This window comes from Pagrus major, chromosome 5 (assembly GCF_040436345.1).
Source record: "Pagrus major chromosome 5, Pma_NU_1.0".
Lineage (NCBI taxonomy): Eukaryota > Metazoa > Chordata > Actinopteri > Spariformes > Sparidae > Pagrus > Pagrus major.
In genome coordinates this window covers 2,653,968-2,671,283 of record NC_133219.1, presented here as the reverse complement: position 1 = coordinate 2,671,283, position 17,316 = coordinate 2,653,968, and the positions used below count along the sequence as shown (strand labels likewise).

Below are 17,316 nucleotides of genomic sequence, written 5' to 3'. Positions count from 1 at the left end.
CAAATTCAGGGACAAGAGTTGCTCCTCAGACTGGCTGTTTTTGCTGGCTAATACTATTGTTGTTCTGGAAGATGCACAATACTTGGTATTGATCTTTTTGAACAAACTATATGCACTAAGGTAGAAACATATTTCTGTTCTCCATTAACTATCACAAAATTGATTCAAGCATGTTTCCTGATGGTAGGGTCATACTATAGCTTTCTTGACTTTTCATAAGCTTCCTAAACTAAGGTTTCCCTTGAGAAAAAGTGTTTTATGTATATTATTTTGTGTTGATTGTTGACCGAATTGTGTTTCAGTGCAAATTGGTTCCAAACCAATTTGTTAATTGTCAGGTACATGTTCTAACAATATTTAGATATTTAAATACTTAGAACACAAGAAATTATTTTTCTATTTCTTGGTGTTGTATGACTGAATGAATTAAGGTGTAGTGAGATGATTTGCGTTGGAATTCTTGATTTGATATTGAAAGTTGAATATATATTGGCAGGGTATTTTTTTTATTTTTTTTATTACATTTTTTAATACAAAAATATATATTTTTTTTTTGTTATGGTCATATCCTTTGAGTCAGTAACTAAATGTCATGAAATTCCCCACAGCTTAAGTCATCTGATCTCTCACCTTTGTGTTCCAGGCTGCGGTGGCTGAGGTTGTGAAACAGGTCCACAAACTGGACGGGAAGCTGGATGGTCTTGTGCCCATGTTCATCAACACAAACAATGGACAATTCACCCATCAAGGCATCTACACACTGGGAGCCAGAGCAGACAGCTACTATGAATACCTGCTGAAGCAGTGGATCCAGGGAGGCAAGAAGGAGAACCAGTAAGTCACACTAAAGCTAACCAGCATTCACTTTGACATGACCTTAAAGCACATATAGAGAATATAATTTCTTCCAAACTTAGATAGGCATCAAGCCAATTATCAGAGACAGGGTCAACAATCAGGGCTTCAAGTTGTGTCAGATGAAGATTTACGACCCTATTTAGACAGTCTATGGAGAATGGTTTAAAGGGCAAGGGCACTCGTATGTTTAGTGCACAAGTCCATTTTGCTAGTTAAACGTTGGATAATCTGGGTGCAAAGTGCAGCGCATGGCGCAAAGAGGTTGTATTTAGGCTGAATTAGTCATGGGTGTGTTTTGGCCAGAGCATAAATCAAACCCATCTCCCATTCCCTATATGAGCCAGGTGCACCAGGACCTGGAGCGTATTAAACCGTGGCACTTGTCTTCGTTGAGGGAAAGGGATGTGATCCTCGTTGCTGGACCCTCTGCCCTGCCGTTCACAATCATCTGTCCCATTAACAACTCTGTTTGACTGCATATGAAAAAATACACTGATATTTAACTGAGGAGGAGCGCTGCTGCGTCCCTCTGTGTGTCCACGGATCTCAGTCCGTGGATCAACTGGCACGGGTCTTAAAAAATATCATCCTGATCAATAATGGGTGGGGTGAGAGGGGTGAAATGCGTCCTTAATGAGGAAAATGGGTGGAAATGAAAACTGGACTGTTCATAACTTTTAAAATTCCAGCTTAAAGCAACATTATGTAGAAATTGGCATTTTGTGTGACTTGGCGCCCCCCACAGTTTCTGAGTGCAACACCAGTGTGGTAAATACTCATGACGTCAGAACAATGTGATGTGGTGAAAACTGGTATGTTTCAGTGAACATGTATGTAACGCTGTGATCCTACCCTCTCACTGAAGTTACATAGAGCAGAAACAAGAGGCAGAGACACCATTCACCCTGTTACAAGACACTGTACTAGGACTGGGCAAAATATACAATATATATATCGTCATTATATCCACATTACTGATGATTATTTATTAGAGGTGTTCCGATACCATTTTTTCCTTTTCGATTCCGATACCTGGACTTTGGGTATCAGCTGATACCAAGTATCCAAAGTGAGCAACACACCGAGCTGCCCAACTACGCGTGGCGGTGCGGCTACTATAGCTAGCAAACTTGCTAAGATGGTGGCAGCGAGCTCTGACGCTAACAACACACCTGGTCTCGTCAATGAATCCCCGGACACTCTATCAAGGAGCCAGCTGGTTTCGGAACTGGAGAATCAACGAGCCTCGCTTTGGAAAGACATGTCTGCATTAATCCAGGAGGTGGTTAAACCATTACAGACCTCGGTGGACGCACTCCACGAAACTGTGAATAACTTTAACGGCCGCCTCGCTGCTGCAGAGTCCCTGGCTGGGGAAAACTTTGAACGCCTAACAAGCACCGAGAAAACAGTGAAGTTGCTGCAGGCCCAGAACAACTCCCTCTAAGACTGCCTCGAAGACCTTGAAAACAGGTCCCGTAGAGTCAACCTCCAGATAATAAACATCCCAGAGGGCAGTGAAAAAGGCCAGGACCCGATCTGGTTCATATGTGGTCTGCTGATGGAAAACCTTGGGCCCGGCATCCTCTCCAAATCCCCGGAGCTTGAGAGAGCACATCGTTCCTTGCCCCGAAACTTGGACCAGGAGGTAACCCCAGGCCTTTTGTGTGTGTTTTCACCGTTTTCAAGAGAGGTAGAAGGTGCTCCGTTGGGCCAGGCAACATGAGCTTAAATACCGCGGAGCATTGATCTGAGTGTACCCGGACGTCAGCGCAGGCACTGCAAAGAAATGAGCCGCTTTCAACAAAATCAAGCAAGCCCGCTACCAGAAAGGTGTCAAGTTTAGGCTTCTGTTTCCTGCACGCCTGCAAGTTTCATATGGAGATGAAACTTTCACTTTTGAGACACCAGTGTGATGAACAAAGAGTAAGGCGCAGTATGGTGTTCCCGGCTGCCACCCAAGCCTGGGGTTTTCTTCCCCGTTTAATCAGATGAGGCCGTCTGCTCCTGCTACTGTACGCTACCCTATGGTCTTATTGTTCTGCGGACATCTTTAATGAGTGTTACGGTAACCATGGAAACGGGTAAGCGCATGATCTGTGTTTACTCTTATCATGCTTCAGGAGAAATGTACATGGACTTTTTGTGTTTTGCTTTGTTACTTTGGGGACTTGTTTACCCCAAACTGTACAGTGCTGATGCCATAAGTTATGTTATTAACATCTTTTCTGTTTGGATTATGACGGGACACATGTTAAGTTGGTATCAATGAGACTGTGGTTTGACTGATATACCTCTGGTGCACTCATATCTATCTCATATCAGGCGTTGCTTTATTAGGCACAAAAATTGAGGCAAACTTATTGACGGCCTGTATACCTTAGTTAAATGTGAAAACTGATATTGCTTTTCTGTAATCAGATGTCGTTTTTGAAGGAGTGTTGTATGTTTTCATATTGTTGAACTGAATGACCTCTTGAACAAGAGAAGGTAATGGAAGCAGAAAGTGTTATCCTGTTGGGATTGAAGATGTGGATGTGTCGATTTGTAATTATTTCTGGTAGACTACGTGGCATGCCTGTGGTATTGGCCTGTGTTTATGCACCTACATGGGATGACGATAAATTCATTTCAAGCTTTTTCTCCTCTCTTACTAAAGTTGACGACCACTACTTAATTATTGGCAGCGTTTTCAATTTAATTCAAAACCCCTCCCTAGACAGGTCTTCATCTAATCCTCAGGCGTTATCCAAGTCAACTAAAGTCCTCGATGCATATAAAATCAGTTTAGGTCTATTTGATCCGTGGAGAGTTAAATCCCATTCAGACAAAGCTTTTTCCTTTTTTTCACACGTCCACCACTCATACTCTTGGATAGATTTTTTTCTCCTGGATAATTATTTTTTATCAGGGGTTTACTCATGCGAGTACCATAGCATTGTTATCTCGGACCACGGCCCTGTATCTGTTGATATAAATTTTCCTAGTTGTATCCCACCCTCCAGACAATGGAGACTTAACTCCTCTTTGCTAGCCCAACCTTCTTTTAAAGAATTCCTTCATGCGCAGATCTCTTTGTTCTTTGATACTAATGATTCTCCAGAGACCTCTAGACGCACTCTATGGGAAGCTTTTAAGGCATTTATGCGCGGGCAAATGATATCATACGTCTCAACCTTAAGGAAGGCAGAAAAGGCAGAGTCGGAGGCAATCACTAAGGAGATACTTAGAGTTGACAATTTGTACGCTTTAACCCCTACCTCTTTATAAAGAATACCTTCAGCCTCAGTCCAAATTTGATTTTCTATCCACAAGTAAAACACAGAAGCAGTTATTGCTGGCTAAACAACGTTTTTTTGAGACTGGGGATAAGGCGGCAAGGCTACTAGCACATCAGGCGCGTGCAGCTACACTATCCAGAATGATCCCCAGGATCAAATCCGCAACCGGGGAGGTTACCTCAGATCTTACAGAGATTAATAAGATATTTTGTACTTTTTACTCTGACCTCTACTCCTCACAATGCCCCTCAGATGTTTGGGATGGAGATAACCCTCTCGATAGGATTGTTTTCCCTAAAATAAATGAGGATTTGTGTAGAGAGCTGGGCAGTCCAATCGCTATCAAGGAGGTACAGGAGGCAATTATGTCACTTCAGAATGGTAAAACTCCAGGCCCTGATGGGTTCACTGTTGAGTTTTTTAAGCTATTTTCTGCCACCACTGCGCCAGCCCCTCAAAGAATGTACAATGAGTCCTTTGCTGAGGGTCGCCTGCCCCCCACCCTGTCGGAGGCCTCGATTTCTCTTCTGCTTAAGAGTGATAAAGACCCTCTTCTTTGTGGCAGCTATAGGCCCATTTCCCTGTTAAATGTTGACCTAAAGATCCTAGCCCAGTGTCTACAACGGGTCCTATCAAGTATAATATCAACTGATCAAACGGGATTCATGCTTGGAAGGCACTCATTTCATAACACGAGGAGGCTCTTAAATATATCATTAACTCTCCTAGTTCAAGCTCTCCTGAGGTGATTATCTCACTAGATGCGGATGAGGCCTTCGACAGGGTGGAGTGGAGCTATCTTTTTTTTGTTTTGCAGAAATTTGGTTTCAATTCAGAATTTATATATAATTTATATTATGTTAGCCCAGTCGCCTCATTCCCCCCAAATGGACTCCAGTCTGCCCCATTTCCCCTTTTATCGAGGAACTAGACAGGGCTGCGCCAGGAGGCTGGGTTTGAGGGCATCACCCGAGCAGGGAAAGTTCATAAATTATCGTTGTATGCTGACGACCTCCTTTTATACATGTCCAACCTGGCTGCCTCTCTCCCTGTGGTTCTCAGCATTTTAGACATATTTAGATTCTATTCAGGCTATAAACTGAACCTCCACAAGAGCGAACTTCTTCCCATCAGCACTCCGGCCAAAAATATACCCCAGACCTTTTTCCCTTTCAAATATGCTACAGACGGTTTTAAATATTTGGGGGTGTTTATTACTAATTCAATTAATCGACTTTTCTCCAAAAAATTCTCTCTTCTCTTTGAGAGGTGTAAACTAGACTTTGATAGGTGGGGTAGTCTCCCATTATCCCTAGTAGGTCGAGTTAGCTTGGTTAAAATGGTTGTTTTACCCAAGTTTTTATATCTCTTTTCGCATATCCCCATCCTCATTAAGAAGTCATTTTTTAGATCACTTGATCAATTAATAAGTTCTTTCCTCTGGGGCAACAAAAATCCACACATCAGGAGATCAGTGCTACAGCTCAAAGCTCTCGGTGGCTTAGCATTGCCCAATTTCTTACACTATCACTGGTCCTGTAATATTCATAAACTCTTATACTGGATTAACAACACAGCAGACGACATGCGCCTCGCATGGGTGGATATGGAACTTGCATCCTCTAAACTCTCTCTTCATTCCCTGGTTTGTTCTCAACTCCCTTTGACTGCCTCTAACTTTACCTAAAACCCAGTGGTAATTAACTCTGTTAGAATCTGGATTCAAATTAGGAAAAGTCTAGGCCTTCATAGGGCCTCGGACCTCTCCCCCACTGTAAACAATCACCTGTTTCCGCCCTCTTGCTCTGATTCAACCTTTCGGACCTGGTTTTAAAAAGGGATAACTAAATTTAAGGATCTTTACAACCAAGGGATTTTTATGTCCTTTTCTGAGCTCTCAAAGAAATTCAACTTACCTAATTCCCACCTATTTGGTTTTTTTCAGATAAGGCATTTTATTCGGAATCAGAACCCCAAATTCCCTAGTCGTCCCCCAGAAACTCTGGTAGACTCTATACTGGCTCTTGATCCTGAACAAAGGCGGCTAATTTCTAGCAAGGGAAGGAAGGAATAGGAAAAGGTGGGATAGTGAGGGAGCGAAAGAGAGATAGGGGGAAAAACTGTTGATTTTGCTAATACAGTATGTGATAAAGCTTGAATAAAAGAAATATGGTAAAATAGCTCACGATAATACCAATAGCACAATTTATACCTTGACCTGTACCATAGCAAAACCCAATATTATTTTTATTCTCTGACCTCCTGGCCCACTAAGCTTTTAATCTGTTGCCTTGTTTATGCAATAACTATAAAACTTGTCCCTTGTTGTTTAAGTGTTGTTATTGGTATGTTTCTCGTTGTGTTTTTACTTTTTAATTTATATTTTATTGTTCTTTTGTATAGCACTTTGGTCAGCTTATGCTGTATTTAAATGTACTCTAGTGCAACTTCTCACTGAGGTAACCAGTACCATCCATTTTATCATCAGGTTTGAATCCGAAATAGCACTAAATAGACTTGCTTTTCACTTTGACAACAAATCCTCTGCCATTATCTTATCAGTCAACTCTCCTTACTCATTTCACATGACAAGTAAAATCTGATCAGGCTTTAAAAAGAATGTTGAGCAATGTTAAACAATGTAAGGGACAGTTTTTCTTGGAAAATACTAAAACTAAACTTATAATTAAATATAAATAATAAATCCTTTATTATTTATAGCAAATTTATTTTATGTCATTTTATTGATCTAGTGAGTGTTACAGCTGTAGTTTTATCCCTACCACATACTGTATATTGATTTAAAATGGACCAGTATTGACTTTATATTAAAACATTTTAATTTCAGCTGATGTCAAATGTAGAGATGGAAGTGATTATGCTGTTCTGTCAGCACTGGCAGCATTCTGTTGCTTTGGCTGTGTCAGTGGGACTGATTAAAGATTAATAAAGTGGAACAATCCCCTCCAGACACTCAGCACCGCTTGAGTGCATAGGCTTAGATTAAGCAGCTTTTAGTGTCTGAATTATTTGTTGGAAGTGTGTTTTTGTGTCACTTTAGGGTTTTGGCCTACATTAGCTGGCATGTACATTAGGTTCAAAGGGGAATATATTTGATGTCTTAGCTTCAGGCTCTGAATTAATTGCAGAAATCATCTGCTGCATGTCTGCTCTGAAAAAAGTCGTAGTCTATATATTACATAGGAGAGTGTCATCCTCATTGATGGCATGCAAGTCTCCAAAGACTTATTTCTTCACTCTACCAGCTATACTCACTATGGACTACCATATTTCCTCTAATACCGACTGGGTATCTATATTACGCTTGGCGCAAGGTGGCACACAGTGCAGCACAAGTGTCATTGCTAGTTTCAGACCGACACAGTTGTCATTTTCACGCCCAGTGCCCATGTTGTGTAAATAGCAAATGTACTTGTGCCATGCTGTGCTCCCCTGAGCGTGTTGGTCTTAAAATGAGGTGTGGTCAGGTGCACTTATGGTGGATTGCTATCTTGAGGCAGCAGAAAGCGACGGCGACATGGACCAACCACAAGCTAGTCTGAAGTCAAAGTCAAAGTCGCAGTCTGTTTCCTTCAAGCAAAGCAGTTTATCATCTGTTCCTCGTGTGCAAATGTGATGTTAATGTAGTGATACCCATATTGTTCCTGCTGCTGGAGGATCTCTGCAGGTAATGTCATTCATATTTTCCTCATTGAGGATGTATTTCTCCCTTCTCATCCCACCCGTTATTGATCAGGATGATATTTTTTATGACCCATCCTGGTTGATCCACGGACTGAGATCCATGCACACACAGGGGGACGCAGCAGCACTCCTCCTCCTCAGTTAAATATCAATGTATTTTTTCATATGCAGTCAAACAGAGTTGTTGATGGGACAGATGATTGTGAAACGGCAGGGCAGAGGGTCCAGCAGCTGAGGAGTATATCCCTTCCCTAAGCGAAGACGAGTGCTACTGTTTAATATGCTCCAGGTCCTGGCACACCTGGCTCTTAAAGGGAATGGGAGACAACACTCGGATTGGTTTGATTTATGTTCCGGCCAGAACACACCCATGACCAATTCAGAGTCTAAATACTACCACTTTGCACTGTGGGCCACACTTGGCGCCCAGATTATCCACCGTTTAAATAGCAAAATGGACTGGCACATGCCCTAAACACACTAGCACCTTGCGCTTTACACTAAGCGCCATAGGCCGTTTATATAGGGCCCAATATCTCTTAACAGGGCTTTAATTGTTCAATATCTGCAGGCATATCGTATGCAACAACAGCCGGATGGGATTAAAGAACGACAAAGCAAAGTGGATCAGAATGAATGAATCAAATGTCACCATTGTGTCAGTTTGAATCCAGTAGAATATACCGGGTACATTTATTTGTATGTAGTATGACGCAACATAAAAACAAAACACAATCTGCTAAATCCAAAATAAAAAAATAGGTCATGCCTAAATATTAACATTATGGCCACTACCTTGATAAATGATGAAGATGATAATGAGGTCATCTTTGCTCCCGTCAGTTTTCACAGATAGTCCCAGGGGTGAAAGTAAGCCGGTACGGTCCGGTACTGCGTACCACTAAAAGATTCAGTGGCGGTACGCAGTACCAGGAAGAGGGGGGAGAGCGGCTGCCTGCTGAAGCCCTCATTCAGAACCAGTCACGGCCACACTTTGGGTCAGAAAATAGATCCGCTAGCAATATGCAGTCTTGAACACTACTATGTCTGTTTATAAATTGCTTTTAACTCATTCCGAATTGTTTCTGAACTATCCGTGCTGAGTTTTGGTCCATGCTGGACGGAGCCTTGGCCGGACATCTCCCTCTCTTCCTCACGGCTCTTGCCCTGCTTCTCTCCCCCTCCCCTCGGAGAGAGCCCGGTGCCTTCGAAACGTGCACAACGTTTAATGTCTTTCCGTTCGTTGTAAAATGTCCCAATTAAAATCAGTAGGAGAGTAAACAGTTGTGTTTCATGTTATTATATTCAATTTCAACGACACAGAACAACTCGAAAAAAAATTGCTTATGAGCGAACGACCAGATTTCGCTCAGCAGTACGTGAATGCTACTTCCGAAACAGAGCGGTTGCTATGGGGATGGCCTCTGTGGAAAATCTTTTAGGTGATGTATTTTGATGAGGGGTAGATCCACTTTGAGTTTTTGCTCATGACCATCTGTTCTTAATCATTTATGTGATACTTAGTATGTCAGAAAGTCCAAAGACAGAGACTTGTTAACTGTTCAGGTATGAAATGAGGATGTTGAAAATGTTTCAAGTTATGAAATTTTCACATAAGCCTGTTAAAAGAGACACTTTAAAATGTTCCAATTTTTATGTTTATTGAATATCAGTCGTGTTCACGGCAGAAAGTATTCTGGATGTTTATCAATGTTTCATACATGCCAGCACCTTAATAATTAAAATAAATATTTTATCATATTGTCAAGTGTTTCTAATGTCTGCCTACTCCACACAGGTAGCCTACAGTAAAATATTGAAATGTTTTTATTTGTTTGGGTTTTGACTTTGCTGTTTTTAAAATGCATGAAGCGAGAGAGAGAACAATATGAGGCAATGAAGGTTTTGGTAATAGTACCGGCAAGAATTTAAATCTACTTTCACCCCTGGATAGTCCACAAACTCTGAAAGACTCTCTGATGTTCAGTTCCAGTTTGTCCCAGGCAGCAATAAACTAGCGTCTTTTCCATCGCAATAATGTCCTTGTCTAATGTCTAGATAGGATCAGAATCCTTATAGAGCTGACAGCCTTGCCACCATAATAAACTAATGAAACAACTTTGTAGATCTGGGTCTTTCTGGGCCATTGTGGTTTGACGTTGAAGTGAGAGTTTTTCTGGCCAAGCCCTGCTAGCCACAATCGTCTTGTCTCTGTCACTCACTAGATAGTAGATCTCCAGTGCTTTATTTTTTTTAGAATTTTTCTTGATATTAAGTTATGTTTGTTCCACACTGAGTACCGAATAATCCACTCTGGAAGCCTTGTCTCTGCGTCTAAGATAACTTTCTTCACCACCCCTGTAAGCCCTACTTCACTCTTCAGCTAACAGCAAGTCACTCTTCTCTCAGGATAGAAAGCTGCACATCACATTGACCTGGGGTTTCCTCTATAACTATACTTCAAAACTCTGTCTTTGAATTTGAAATCAAATCTCCGTCTGAGTGCCATGCTCAAGTTTATTCTCCTCTTTGTCGGTCAAATGCAGCTACTGCTATCTATTGGCACTATTATGTTATGTATGTTAATAACTACAGTTGAGACAAACACACACATAGACCTGTGGTGACTGAAACAGGACGATAATATTTTAGATGTAGTCCAGCACAACAAAGTGTTGAAAATAGCATGATTATATGTTGAATTTATTATACATATATTATATCATTATAATATGTACATTATACTTAATTGACATATGCATTTTATGAAATGCACCAGGAGTTTATCCACCCTTGTTTTTTTCACAGCCTGTATTTGGGGGCTAGCCTTTATTTGTTCAAGTCAATCGCACCCTTGACCATTATCGGAGGCCCAGCTTTTTATTGACTACTGGTTTTTATTTGAGGTAATATGGTATGTCAGTGTGTGTTTGATTCATTTCCCCATTGATTGTTAAATATATCTCTCTTTCTCTGTGATTTTAGGCTTTTGGAGGACTATCTGCAGGCAATAGAGGGTGTAAAGAAGAACCTGTTGCAGAAGTCTTCACCTAATGGCCTCACCTTTGTTGGAGAGATCTCACATGGACAGTTTAGCCCTAAAATGGTCAGTAAAGCTGTGTTTCCACAGCAGTACTTGGGTTAACTCCTCTAATTTGGACTGGTCTTAACTCTTCACATTACTGCCTGACTGACAACATAAACTAACTGCTAACTTTTTTCCGCTGCTCCGCTTGCATTCACTGTCACTCCTTACACTCGCCACTCTCTCTCTTTTGCTCGACCACACATTCTCCACAGACAGCACACATTTGTTGTTGTTTATATATTACAACAAGGAAATGAGCTTCACTTGAGAAAATGAAGACTGGGTCAGTTGCTGTTGACACTCAGCAAATTATTAATGTCTGTGGTGCTTAGTTTAGTGTTTGTCTATTGTTTTTTTCCAACCTACTGCAAAATATGACAACTACAGTAACTTAGAAATGCTAAATCACTAAAAACTGCAATGGACCTTGATGAGCACTTTAAATTTAAAGCAAAGACAAAAGGCAAACATTTCTGAAAACTAGTTTGAAGTTCTTGGCTTTTGTGCTTATATGGATAACAAACTATAATCCATTTAAAGATACATTACTCAAAATCAGTTAGGGATATTGGGATATTTTAGTGTGTCACTTGATTGTTTATTCTGTGATAAATCTGAATTTTTTTGTGTTTTGTGAATATTTTTGGTAGCTTAAAATAATGCAACATATTTAATTTGACTTTCATTGCATATCCATGCACATGCATATAAACACCCAGTTAAAACAACAAAATATTGACAAACCTCCTGAGCTGAGTGTAATTTGGTGAAAGTGATGATTGATAATATAGATTTTGGCATTCATCAAAGATGTTAAGATAACTGAAGCTGCAGAGATGAAACTATATTCAAACCAATTCATCATTAATTCATAAACTAATAACTGAGGTCAGTTTGGGGCACCAGAATGTATTTGTTAACATGGCTGGTTGTTTAATGTCTGGTCTTGTGGGCTTTTTAGGACCATCTAGTGTGTTTCCTGCCGGGCACTCTGGCTCTCGGTGCTCACAATGGCCTGCCTGCTGATCACATGGATCTGGCCAAACAGCTGATGGAGACCTGCTACCAGATGTACGTCCAGATGGAGACTGGCCTCAGTCCAGAGATCGTCCACTTTAACATGCATCAAGGAAGCACCAGAGACATCGATGTAAAGGTAGGTAGAGACAGTGCTATAAAAGGGTGAACAGAGAGTGTCCCTACCTAATTATGCAGTCTTGTCTTTTACCATCTTCAACTCTGATACAGTAGCTACAAAGTACTTTTGTGTCATTCTTGATAAGGGCATTACCTACATTTCTGGGGGGGGGAGTACATGTGACCCAAACATCCCACTGATCACATACTTAATTGTCTGAGGCTGTTATGGAAAATGTTCTATATTAGAAATGCAGGAAACCAGCAAATGTTACAGAAAACCATCCTGTAAATGTTTAGGAAGAGAGTGTGACTTAGGCAGATTTTTTTAACAATCAGATTTGGCTCATTATTTACTGTTTATGTCTCCGTTGTATTCTCTGTGATAGCTTGCTGACCGACACAACCTCCTGCGACCAGAGATGGTGGAGAGTCTCTTCTACCTGTACAGGTTCACCAAGGAGCACAAATACCAGGAGTGGGGCTATGAGATTCTCCAAAACTTTAACAAGTACACTAAGGTCAGTAAAATGGAGGCCGTTATGTATTCCTGTTTGTAATTTTACTATGTGGATTTAAGCTGCCTTTCCCCAACAAGTTTCATAACAAACAGTAAATGTGTTTCACCTGAGGCTTGGAAAAGAGACAGCTTGCCAATCTATAGTAAAGTGCTAGCTTGACTATTGTAGGTATAATAAAACAGTTTGACATTTGACTAAAGGCAGTTTATTCAAAACACTTCAGCTGTGACTGTGCTCATTTACATCGTCAGTGTTAGGAAATATTACATTTTTGCACCCCTATTGTTAATTAGGGTTAGGTTTACTAAATGACCCCTTTTTTTGTTCTAAATTCTAGTGAAAGGATTGTGTGACGTTGGACAAATTCTGTGTGTTTCCTTCAGGTTTCCTCTGGTGGCTACACCTCCATCAATAATGTGCGTGACCCGGACTACCCGAGCCCGCGAGACAAGATGGAGAGCTTCTTCCTGGGAGAGACCCTGAAGTATTTGTACCTGCTCTTCTCAAATGACTCCAACCTCATCAGCCTGGACCAGTATGTCTTCAACACAGAAGCTCATCCCCTGCCTATATGGCCTTCCACTGCGTGACACACACACACACACGCATGCGCACGCGCGCGCACACACACACACACATACACACAAATACACATAGGAATTCATATGGCAGATAGAATTGCATGTATAAACACAACAAACATCTCAGGGTTGGTCTAATACCAAGATAATTCCTTCATCTCGTGTTTCAGTGAGTGAATGTTGTCCAAACAACAATCCTGAACACAGACCACTGATGGAAAAAGCCTACTTTTTACTGTTGGAATCAATTGTTTGCTATGTGCTGATAGCCATGGGAAAATGACAGGAGCTTAGTTCAGTTTGTGGCTGAGCTTTGTTTATTTATTTGACTGGTCATTTGAAAGAGTTAATGCTGGAGAAGCAGAGGAAGGTTTCTGTCCTCATCACCACCCAGCATTAAGGAAAAACCTGATTGTGACTTGAATCAAAGATGTCTTAATAACGCATTATGTGGATGAAGAGGAGTGTCTGGTTGGACTGATACAAGTGTTTGAAAGCTGATACTGATATTTTCAGTTAAAAGCTGCTCATAGCATATATTTGGTTACAGTTCTGCACATTCTATTTCTAACATAAAATACCATTTTTATGTCAAAAACAAAAATCCCTCCAAAACTTTGAAGACTTACTTTTTCACCCCTGCATTGTATTTTTATTACAGTGGAAAGGTTTGTGACACAGTATTTAGCCCATTATGAAACAAAGCCTGTGTCTGCTCTGGACGTCTGACCTTACTGCTGGGAGTGACAGCAGGCTGGTTGCCTTTGTAGCAAAACGTTCCCTGACAGCAGCCAACAGCTGTCTGAGCTGATACCAACTCCTGCCTACTGCACCTACAACCTGACTGCTGTGCTGACACATCTGAACATGGGTGTGACTCTTGCAGGGATATAAGATAAAGCTAATTCCTCATCACACTGTGTAATATATTCATTATGTACTCTAGCTAGAGCTATTCTCAGATGCCCTCCCTTTTGTGACTGTAAACAGGAAATAAAGCTGAGGCTTCCTGACAGGGCATGTTCGTGCCCTCAGTTCATGTATTTGCTGTCTCATGCTGCGTTCATGTCACACAGGAAATGTGACTTCACTACATGAAAACCCCACGTCAGGTCAGGATGAAACACGGCTTGGAGTGTTCACACTGGAACATCATTAATGAATGAAACTGAGCAGTCGTGCAGTGCAGTAAAGGACCAGTACATGTGGAAGCAGTTGTTACCCAACTCTGTAATAACCAAAATGTTTATTACAGAGTTGGGTGATATTTGATATGACTGGATCGTAATTGACTGTGAAGGTATAGAATATGAACAGATAGTAAGGGTTGAAATATGCTTCATGAGAGGTTCTTTGTAAAGTGATACCCAGTATTTTAATGTTGCAGCTGGTGGAGCTGGTGCCCCATTGAACTACTGAAAATAGTGATGGGCAGTTTTTGTAGCCCCACATCATATTTTACAAACAATGTTTTACATGTCAAAGTAACTATAACTCCAACTGAGAGAGAAATGCAACAAATAAGTAGAAAAAGTAGAGGCAAGAAATAACATGGAATAGCATAAAATTAAAATACTGAATTACCCTAAAATTGTACGTTGAGTCATGTACTCAGACTTTCTACTATTGGCCTTTATCTAGCTATGACTGATATCTGTTGGTAGCGCAAATCAAGGAGCAGGACTAATTTATGTCCGTATGAGATTTTTGCTTTAACAAAGGCAGGACCTTGACTTATCAGGTGTTTTAATATGTAGCTGGAAAAGACAAACCTGGATAGCCCTGTTTGGTAGTTCTATCTATAAACTGTCAATTCATTATCCAGAATGTTTATATCATGTTAAATGTAGATATCTCAATTTAATGTGACCTACACTGTGATTTGGTCCATGTTGCCCTCTAAGTTATATATTATTTCTGCTTCACTTTTGCCTATCTTGTTTCATTGCTTTGATTCAAAACATAAAAATGCATAAATAAATCTTTATCTAATGGGAGTCTGGGAGGCGTTAATGAAGGCAAACCCTGAATCTGGAATCAACTTCTCCATTTTACACTCACTGGGCTGAGGTGTTGTTCAACACAGTGTGGTGGTGACTGGTTGGTCATGTTGCCCACAGTGTGAACATTTGACACATGGCTTGGTGATAAACTCTGATCTGTGAGGAATGATGGGTAACTGATAAACTCATACAATCCCACACAACACTAAAGTCTGGCATGTATGGCTGGCTTAGAACTAATTAAAATGCAGTTGCTTCTTCCAACTTTTCCTGTTTAGTCCTGTGTGACACGAATGCAGCATCCGTCTATACTCTGGACCCAGATGACCTTAGTCTGATTTATCAGATTTATTTATTAACTGTGAAGTTTTTGTTTTATGAGAACAGCAACGGGTTCTTTGCATCATTGATTTTTGTTGTGAGCAGCTGCTCGTTTCACACAATGTTCATTTCTTTCTTCCCCTGTAGGGTGTCCAGTACATCGTTTTTTCTTTCAAGCGAGAGACTGGAGTTGTGAGATCATAAATCTAAATTTAACATAATATATTGATTTGTAGTGTATTTTTAAAGGTATACTAACAGTTATCCTGATACAGTGAGCTCTCCTTGTGTTTAGTTTTTGTAGCTTCAGAGTAGCTTGCAGTCATTCCTGTTAATATTACTAGTTTACATCATAGCTCTACTTGTAGTTGTTGATTTTAAAAAATTGTATTGAGACCAAACTCCTGTATATTCACTTTTATTTTTGTCCTTGGTGTTGTCTCACTAGTGCCTTTAATGTTGCTTCAGACAACATTCAAATGACAGCTGTTAACTGTCTGTAAAGGTCCATTTCTATCCATTCAAGCTCTTTTTACATGTGCATACGTTGCTGATTTTCCGCAGCATACGGTCATTGTGATAACTGCAGATATGTCTATTTTTACAGTAGGACAATGATGGATTGATGTATTTGCAGCAGTCCCTCAAAACAATCATTAACCCTTTCATGCATGGTGTCCACTACAGTGGACAGATATTTGAAAGCCATTTTTAACCATTAAAGTTGGAGTACGATGTCCCAATCAAGCCTCGTCCGCAGTACCTTTAAATATTATCTCTGTTTCTCTTTGATATATGGCATCATAAATTCAAAGAACTCTGAGGGAAGACCAGATGAACCACGTCCCTCTGGAATAACTGATGAATCCTCCAGTTGTCAGAAAACCAGACAGGTTAGAACATATTTTTTCAACTTAATAAGGTTTTAGAAATACTTGTATCCAGATTGTACTAGTCCATGGATGTTATGCACCAAAAGGTATGCTCTTATTCTTCTTCTTTCTTTTTTTTTTTTAAGATCAGTTTTTCTTTATTCAAAATGGTAAGGGACAGCTTTTCAGCTTGCCCCCCTCCTAGTGTTTTCCTGTGGTATTACTGTTGGTGGTGCTGTCGCAAACACAGAGTAAGCAACATGGCTACTGCTAGCAGTCTGGCTACTGTCCAAAGCAAAAGCAAGCATAACAATCCCAGTTTGAGCTAGAAACCCTGATCTCAGTGGTGTGAAAAGGCAGAGTAAAACGCGTTTCAAGACCCAGTGGTAAGAGGAAACCCTGTATCAACAGGGGGACAGACTTTGACATAACACCAGAGTGCTCTCCATCGAGTGCTCTTGTTTTAACTAGGTTTCTGTCAGGCTCCTTCACCTTCTTTGCCTCCTCCATCAGCAGGGTTCTTGTTCTTTTGCAGTGTAGAGTTTACAGTTATCAGAATTAGCTTTATTGGCCAAGTATGTGTGGTGGTTTACATTACACATATATAGACATACAGTTAGAAACGAGGACAACAAGTTCTTCCAGTTGGGGATACTGACAGCGGAAAGCAATGCTTCTTCCTGTTTTGGTTGTGCAGTGGCAGCCTCACCTCCTTTGTGTTGTAATTCTTCCTTAGTTTTTGCTGGAGAAATCCAGCCTGATGGCAGACCAAAGAGCATAGTGAAAGCAAGGTTTGTAGGGATCTATATAAGCATAAAAGTTGTCTATTGCCAGTTTAATAAATCTGTTTAAGTTTAAATAGTAACATAATTTTAAATAATCTTCAGATTTTATCTAAATAAAGATTCAGTAGGCAGAATATACCCTTTGGATGATCACATCCACTGGA

The 17,316-nt window shown here is 40.5% G+C and overlaps 1 protein-coding gene across 1 annotated transcript in view; it reads left to right on the top strand.

Moving 5' to 3' along the window:
* The window catches only part of man1b1b (mannosidase, alpha, class 1B, member 1b), a 28,080-nt gene extending 11,838 nt beyond the window's left edge, over positions 1–16,242 (top strand). The window contains exons 11-15 of the mRNA XM_073465552.1: positions 644–834; positions 10,830–10,950; positions 11,894–12,088; positions 12,459–12,590; positions 12,974–16,242. Coding sequence (XP_073321653.1) covers positions 644–834; positions 10,830–10,950; positions 11,894–12,088; positions 12,459–12,590; positions 12,974–13,180 — 846 coding nt within the window. The 3' untranslated portion in view covers positions 13,181–16,242. The remainder of the gene's footprint in view (positions 1–643; positions 835–10,829; positions 10,951–11,893; positions 12,089–12,458; positions 12,591–12,973) is intronic.
* Positions 16,243–17,316: the final 1,074 nt, after the last annotated feature.